At 32.8% G+C, this 8,645-nt stretch overlaps 1 protein-coding gene across 1 annotated transcript; it reads right to left on the bottom strand.

The window, feature by feature from the left end:
- Nucleotides 1-580: 580 nt before the first annotated feature.
- LOC137806505 (uncharacterized) lies at nucleotides 581-5,553 on the bottom strand. Its single transcript, XM_068606666.1, has 7 exons — nucleotides 4,919-5,553; nucleotides 3,867-4,007; nucleotides 3,394-3,759; nucleotides 2,996-3,238; nucleotides 2,368-2,460; nucleotides 1,342-1,542; nucleotides 581-1,259 (listed from the first exon to the last, which is right to left on the bottom strand). The coding sequence occupies exons 1-7, from the start codon at nucleotides 5,228-5,230 to the stop codon at nucleotides 1,047-1,049; spliced, it is 1,569 nt and encodes a 522-aa protein (XP_068462767.1). The 5' UTR covers nucleotides 5,231-5,553; the 3' UTR covers nucleotides 581-1,046.
- Nucleotides 5,554-8,645: the final 3,092 nt, after the last annotated feature.

An 8,645-nucleotide genomic window follows, 5' to 3' on the forward strand; every position in this document is an offset into this window, starting at 1 on the left:
GTACTTTTCGTGATTATCACTTTTGAAATGGACTCCCACTCCCACTAACGCTCCCTTTCACCATTGCAATACCCATCACTGGAATCAGATTCGTTCTAGGAAGACCCGAAGACTTGTTCCAACGTTGTCTTCTCCTCCCTCGTCTTTCTTTCTTCCACTTCTCTTCCCAATATAGTAGTAGCATCACGATAAAATCACCTTATATTAAAGTCCACTCTAGAATTCCATGTCACGTGACAGTTTTTAACACCATTTGTTGACAAGGATGTTTTACATTCATAAAGTGTAGGGATGGATACAATAATAGTGTGAGGACAAAAACATTTAATCAACTATTATTTGTATAACACCTAAGTTTAATCTGTATCTTCCTCTTTGATAATATCATATCATATTTTTTAACTAACATGAGAGAATTTAGATAAAAACTTACGGTAGTTTTGCTTCTAGCTGAATATTTTACGTTGGGGATCACATTTTTATTTTTATTTTTAGTGTAAATAGTATACCAAAAAGTTGTTGTTAAACCAAAACATCTCTCTTTATTTAGTAAGGCTATAAATTTAATTAGACCATACAATGAAATAAAAAATCAGTAGATGGAACATGCATTACAAGAGTAGTATGTGATTGAATCATTGTCATTGCAGCCACTACAATTTCTGAGAATCCTTGGGCAGTGGGATCAAAGAGTTGCATGATAGCGATCTTTGAGCCAATCCAACTGCACTATGATTTGCTTAGTCATCCTCAAATAGACTGATTTCTCCTTCATGAAGGTCAGTTTAGATAGGGCAAACCACTCAAAATCACCATATGAACTTTGTACATCGTGATGATGATTATTCAAGCAGTTAGCTTTCCTTCATGACGCTTGAATATCAGTATTGTACCTTGTTTTTTATATTGTTTTATACTTGATCATCAAGCTGTAGATACATACACACTGCCGTATCCAATAGTTTATATAGACAATTTTACAAAACCAAAGAGCTTGATGCTAAATTCAACAGGCAATTTGCAATAACAAACGATGGAAGACAGATCTAACATTGAGAAGGCCTATCATAAATTGGAGGAAGAGAAGGGCAGTACTCATTCATGTTGGCATATGGTTCCAAGGTGTTGTAGCCAGGCAGTTCCATCCTATATTCACCAAGAATCTGGCAGAATGAAAGCTGGTCATTCTCATTGTTGCACCATCTTGGTAGGCGTGTTTGGTTGTCCTCAAAAATTCTGAGCATGTATGCATCACGAATCTGCAAATAACACGACAGAAGCATAAGAAAAGGTGATTATAATTCTTAAGATTCGAGCATTTAGGGAGACATCATGACTTACTGTGAACTCAGTTACTTGAATGGAACTAGAAACGGGACCAAAAACTCCAGCCTCTTTATACATTGATAGGATAAATGCAACACAAGTTGTTGACTTCCCATCACTGTATACCCATTCATCTTGTTCAGGAATAGTGAGTAGTTCATCGAAAGGTATCCCACGCTTCTCAGTCTCTACTATAATATCATGCAAATCCAAACCCTGAATGCAAATAAAAATGAGACATCCAATCCAATTTCTTACGAAAAAGGCAAACAGATTATAGTTCAGAAAAATAAGCCGTTGTGATAATTAAACTAATTGAATATTTCAGTGGAATTTGACCATGAGCGGCTATATAATCATTTAATTCTCAGTAAGAGCAACACAAAGTTGCAAGAACTTCATTCAAATCAGCGTCCTAAAAGATTAAGATGTAAACCATACATAATCCTCCTTTGACAATTTTTTAAACATGCAAATATATACAATTAAATATTTTTATGTAATTTCACATAACATGTATCCGTCAGCTGGGGTAGGGTACCTTACTACCCATTTCTCCTTGCTTATAAGCGGGTAACAAGCTTTTATTTTTACCTGCGACTATCAATGGGTATGGACTGTTATATCATCTCTTATCATAGAACAATCTAGCATTCGAGATACCTCTTGAAGTACGGAACTCTGAAAGGCGTGTAGAAATTTCCATCTTGAATCTATTGAGATTATAGAATAGCAATAGAAACAAACTTTGAAGTCATTGGCAAACCTAAATCTAGAGAAAAGGTCAAGTTCTGGTAGTCCCATAAAGTAAAAGAAATTAGAGAAAGACTACAATTTGGTCCATTTGATTGGCAGATAACTGTCAGATTGTTAAGGACAATTCTTTTTTCTTGGAGGATTACTTGTCCTTCCCTCCTAATTTTTCCCGTCTTAAAGAACTTCTTCTCTTATTTAGGTGCGAATAATAGAAGCAAAGAGTACATATATTTAGAGCAAATTCATACTCCTCATCCCACAGAAAAGTTTTGAACCAAGACTTACCTCAGTCCCTAACCGCTTATTCAATGCTTCATTCCACATATTAGCAGAATATGCTGGCTGCAATCTAGTCCACATAGACATGACAGAAATTACCTGCACGGAGAACATGCCATTCAGAATCAGACTTCCTTTCACTCAAATCTGAACCAACAAGCTTAAAAATAAATAAATAAAAAGCATGCTAATTTTGTGTCCTTTCTATGAAAAAGGAAGGGGCAGAGGAAGAGTAGATATTTATTGCCTCATGCACTGCTCGGTTAAGCAAGAACCCTTTCTCTAGTTAGAGAAAAGGCAAGCATGTATATATCACCACAAAAGCACCAAGTATTAACATCACCAAAATCCTTGATGCTAGCATAATAGTCCGTCCATAATTCTATCCTATTCATCAATCAGTAATGGTATGCTGATTTCTAAAGCCATACACACTAACTATTCTCCCCTATGCCGTTTCTCATTTTAAGGTTTAAATTATCATTTAGCAAACATTCAAACTTAAATCACTTCATAAGATATGTACAATTGTCTACAAGAAAAACAGCATGTTGTTAATACAATTTCTGGTTCTATTGTATACTTCTGAATATGATATATTAAATGAATACGTAACTAGGAAAAAGTTTACTACCAAGTGAGCATCGAGAGGTGGAGGATAGTTGTCAGCTACAGTGTCAATCCAACTGAATATCATATTGTGATAACCATATGGCTTGCCAGACATGCTCCGGGCATACTCCCATGCTGCAGTGTTGTTAAATTTTGCACGTATTTCCTGATGCAGGGGAAGCAAGGCTATCTGTGGATTGGAATTATCTTTAAGAGCCAATTCCCACCATTCTTCCCAAGGAATTACCGCTATTATTTCTTCACCCTGCACAGAGACACATTACGATGCTGTGATCAATTAAAATAGAACATACCTAACCACACCCAACAACCATGAAGACAAATACAAAATTTCCGTTCATCAAGCATTACACCATTACATGAAATAATGTTGAAAGTAAAAAGAATGAAATTTTATACCTTTTCATTCTCATGCCCTGATTCACCAACCCATAAATTCCCCAATTCATCCTTCAAGCAAACTGCAGTATGACCAGCAAATGAACCAGTCACCCACTTTTCTAACGTCTCAAAACCTCCCCACCTACCCCGGATCTTTGACACCGCTAAGAAATCTCCAGAATGAACATCCGCAGGATCTATATATGCACGCCAAGGTTGGCTGCGTTTCTCAAATGTAGCCCCCATGTGCTTCTTCAGGAAATCCAGGTTGGCATTCTGACCCCAACCGGTGTTTGAGAACAAAGGCAAAACATCAATCAGAGAAAGCATTGTTCCCAGCATCCCAGATGGCATGAGAAACACAGAAACCCCATGCTGCTTCACCTGTTTGATTCAGCAAGATATTAAGAACTTTCATACAGGTTTACAACTACAAGACGGACTCGTACAGCATTGAGAGCCAATAACAACAAAGCTAAAACCAACATTACATATTCCAATTCTGCAGGCTCTTCCCAGGAATCAAACTTCAAGGTATGTTCCCGCGAAGAGAAGTAGTAGTCCCACGTAATCCTGTAGGGGGTTGCAAAGACATATAGATCCATGCAGGTCCAGCTATGTGCAGCCTCTGTCTGTACAATAACAACAAGTTTTCACCAAAGGAAACTTACAAGTCATATTATCATCACGCTTGAGAAGACATAACATAACAGATGGCACAGATTCAAAATTTCCAATTAAAAAATCCAAACAACAGCTTTACATGAATTGACACAGAAAAATGCTAACAATGCATGTTTTAATATACTCTTTTGAATTATTGACTGAAAACGATAATAACTATTTATCACCAAAGGAAACTTACAAGCCATATTATCGTCAAGTCAAGCGAAAGAAGACATATCAGATTACATAGATTATAGATTTAAAATTTCCAATCCGCAACAATACATTGAATTGACATGCAAAAAATGCCAACAATACATTCATTTATTTAATTTTGAACACTCTTTTATCATTGACCAAATTAAATAGATTAAAAATTACAAAATTTTAAGAGTTTCACTTCTTGTTAATGAATCACTAAACCTTTGTTTAGACTTTACAAGGTGGAACTCAACCCAGAAGACAAGACCACTAGATAGGAGAACCTTAAAGGACCGACTTCCATAGTAAACCAAAACACCAATTGTTAGGAATTAAGCACAAAAAGAGAATCCAACCCAAATACTAATCTATTAGGGCAAAAACATTAAAGCTTAAAAACCAAGTTAAGTATTTCATTCTACTCAAAGTGGAACTCCTAACGGGTGATTTCATAATTTCAACAAACTCTAGAATAAATAATGTATAACTACTAATTAAAAAGTGTGATAGATATTGCCAGCAGTAGCAGATATACAGAAACAAATTGATAAATATTCTGAACTATGAAAAAAGGGACATATTTGGGGGAGTTAACGATGAACTAATGAAAGGAAAAAAAAAATGCAGAAAAAGGTTATTCAAAACGATAGAGAAAAGTAGAATGATTGAAAGTTACCTTGAGGTAGATAACAGCACCCTCTAAAGCGGGGGTGAGTTGAATATTGGCGGTGTTATCAAAGAAGCAAGCCCCTTTCCACTTAATGGAGGCATTGGAGGGAGTGAGGGAGCCAACGAAATAAGGGAGCAAGTCAACGGCACTGTGGAGGTTGTTGAGAACGGGCCACGAAATCTGGCGTGGCAGCACCGGAAGCACGTCGTTCACTCTAAACGGCACCTTCAAACCTTCTCCCACTTCGCAGCCAAGCAACGCTATTACCATCCATGCCGCCACCGCGTGACGCAGGCGGCGATGATCAGAGGCAGGCATCGGAGAAAAGAGATTCCGAGATGGAATTGATTTTTGGGAATTATTCCACGGATTTCATGTTAGGGCTTTTGGGGGTTCGGAATCAGGTGAGGTGAAAAGAGAGAATTTTGGGGTTATCATAATTATCATCATCGTTGGTCATTTTATCTGAAGGTGGGACCCATTGGGACACGTGGACAAACAGGGTGTGGCGGTTCAATCACGGTTCACTACATACCTGTATTCCACCCTGTCATGAAAATTAAAACGGAATTGTTCGGTCAAATTACGGAGCTGTAAGCCAACCACAACAACTCACTCCGTAATTCGATGTGCCGTGGTACAGGGGAAATCAGAGTCTTCACGCACATAAATACCAATATTGACTTAAAGTTAGGAAGAAGACAAAAAATGGAACAAATATAACAAACTTTTAGTTCAGTTCAGTTACAACTAGATTCCTTTTTCAGTGAAGGATTTTTACTAATCAAGCATTTATTAAATTTATCAATACACACTCAACATTGTTTCACCCAACTATTATTTGTTTGTTTATTGGCTTTTACTAAACTTTCCAAAAATAGAATAAATTGCAAATACAAGATATGATTGGATCATTATGACTTTTTGTTTGTTTTTGGAAGCTTCTCTTTATACAAAGTTTTTTTTTTTACTTTTTTATTTAAACTCTTAATGTAATTACTTAGATTATTCTTAAGAGTTTATTTATTTTTCTTTGTATAAATTTGGTCTAATCTTTTATATTTATTTTTATTTTTTTATACTATTTTTCCTATGATAATTCTTGTTGTTTAGCATGAATTTAAAAAAAAAATACGAGATAACTTGCATAATTAACTTTTAAATGTTTAAACACAAATTATACAGACTTTGCAAGTACGAAGTTGTTAAAGAAATTTAGCGTGTAAGCCCTGTCCGCTACCCGTTTAAAGGATAAGAAGTATTGTCACCTTATTAATTTCTTTTGAATCGCATATATTAACACCATGTTAAAGAAAATTTAAACTTTTTAGAAATTTTAATTTTTTATTTCAAATTATTCTTTAGATAAAATAATTTAAGTTTATTCCATTTTAATTTTTTTATTTAGACTGAGTATTTTAATTATCATCATCTACAAAAATATCATACCCAAAAAATATTTTTTTTCCAACTTTGCAAATATAAAAAAATATAATTATTAAAGACTTCAACTGAAAAATATTTATTGATATCTGCAAAAAAAAATTAGCTCCACCAACATTGATTCAAAAAACATGATAAACATCAATATAGAAATCTCTCTTACCTACTTAAACCAACAATGCTAAGTACAAAATAATGTATATCAACATCAATTAAAAATTTACCTATATAAAAAAAAAAAAAAACAATCGTATTGATGTTAATAAGAATTTTACTTCTCATCAAATTAGTTAATGGTGAATAAATTGTATTAGAGATAAAAAATTCTTGATGTTGATAAATAAAATCTAATTAATGAAAGTTGTAAAATAACATTTGTCTATATTAAAAAAATATTAGGGTGATAAGTCTATATTAAAAAAATATTAGGGGTGATAACTCAAAAATAATCAAGTGTCGACATCTGCTAACAAAATTATGTCGAGTCTATGACACCTAACCTCAATCAAGTCAATGATGTTATGGTCGATATTGAGTCAACGATGTTCCGACTGAAATCAAGTCGAAAAAAAAATATGAATATAAAAGAGATGAATTTAAGAGAGAATAGAGAATGAAGAACTTTCAAATTATAACTTTTAGGTGAAATTTGAAATTATCTCATTTTAAGTAATAAAATTACTCTTTTAAATTCCTCTTTAAAAAATTATCTATCTAAACAACTTATTTTTTCATAAAGTATTTCAAATTATTTTAAAAAAAATTAGTCTCTAAAGATTCATCGTTCAAACACAAGATTAATATATGTCCATTAATAGATAAAGATTTATCATCATTCTTTTTTTTTAGTTCCAGTGTTTGTTGATATAGAAGTTTAAAGTTTAAATATTAGATTACAAGTTTGAAGATTTGGTATTTGATGCTTTCAACCATAAGTTTATGATGATAAGTTTATGATGATGCAAGTATTCAAGATATCAATCTGTGTTTGATCTTTAGTTTGAGTTGTGATTTTTAATTTTAATCTTGTTGAAAGTGTTTTTTCAATTTTTGATCATTTGTTAAGTTGAAAAGCCTTTGAAAGTGTTACAAAGCTCTTTGTGATTTGCAGTTAAGTTTTAATAGATTAAATGTGTTTTACTATGTTAAAATGGTGTTATATTTGTTAGAAAAGTAAGGAAGAACATTTTAATAGATTAGCATGATGAATTAATATGTTAAAATCACTTAAAACTCAAAGTTAAATGTTGGCTATATTTTAATTTATTAAAACGAATTTGTATTGATTAAATCACATTATCTCATGTTTTTTTCCTTTTTTTTAATTTGTTAAAATAATTCTTTTAATTTCACGAGTAAGTGAAATTAATATATTTAAATGTAATTTTTTTATTTCATTAAAACAAACATATTAAAATTTATATATCTCTCTCCTTTCAAAATCATTAAACATGAAATCAAAATCATTCTTTCTGAAACCATTTTTACTATTCAAGGAGACTCTTACTTGAGATTACAAAATACTTCTTAGAGCCTTCTTGCCTTAATATTTGGATCAAATTCTAGGTTTTAAGAAGTTCACATTGTGATCACCTTTGTATTTTCTTCTTAATTGTGCTTGAACTTTCCAGGTGATTTTGTTCCTTTTTCTGTAATTACTTTGGTCTATTTTGTCTTGACTAGAGTTGTTAAGAGTGTTGCTTGTGATGGGGTTTCACAAGTGGTGGTAGATCTTATCTTATTGTGTGTGTATTTTTTTTTTTTTCTTGAGGGGTTCTTGTAAAACTTGAAAATATAGTGGTTTGGTCTAATCAAGGTGAGTAGACAACTAGATTTTGCTCTTTTTATAGAATGTACCGATATAAATCTTTGTGTATCTTTCTCTTTCTCTCTTATTTTTGTTTACTTCACTTGTTATATTATACTTGTCACATACTTTGCATCTTGAAATATCTCTTAACTAATCTTTAATTTTGCATTGAATTTGATTTACTGCTATCTTATCAATTAATTCAATAATCATTTGTCATCATATTTCAGTCATTGTTCAATTCACTCCCCCTCTTGAAATTGATTTTCAATTCACACACACAGATTGAATGGGGTTGGAATAGTATGTATATGTAGATTGAAACAATTCCACTAGTTTGTCACAAAAAAATGGATAAAATAAGTGCACAAAGGATTTAACAAGCATCATCCAAACTCTTTTGACTTGAGTGTGAGAAGCATAATATGTCTTAAGACGTTGTCATATCTAAGCGAAAGAACGTAAACCAACCATCTTGGT

This window comes from Phaseolus vulgaris, chromosome 3 (genome assembly GCF_000499845.2).
Source record: "Phaseolus vulgaris cultivar G19833 chromosome 3, P. vulgaris v2.0, whole genome shotgun sequence".
Taxonomy (NCBI): Eukaryota; Viridiplantae; Streptophyta; class Magnoliopsida; order Fabales; family Fabaceae; genus Phaseolus; species Phaseolus vulgaris.

What these genes read in the sequence shown, in the direction of transcription:
- LOC137806505 (XM_068606666.1), bottom strand. Translation starts at nt 5,230, where the DNA reads ATGCCTGCCTCTGATCATCGCCGCCTGCGTCACGCGGTGGCGGCATGG. An exon ending in AGCCTGCAGAATTGGAATAT is followed by an intron (nt 3,760 to 3,866) that starts GTAATGTTGGTT and finishes TGAATCAAACAG; the next exon opens with GTGAAGCAGCATGGGGTTTC. An exon ending in CACCTCTCGATGCTCACTTG is followed by an intron (nt 2,461 to 2,995) that starts GTAGTAAACTTT and finishes TTCTCCGTGCAG; the next exon opens with GTAATTTCTGTCATGTCTAT.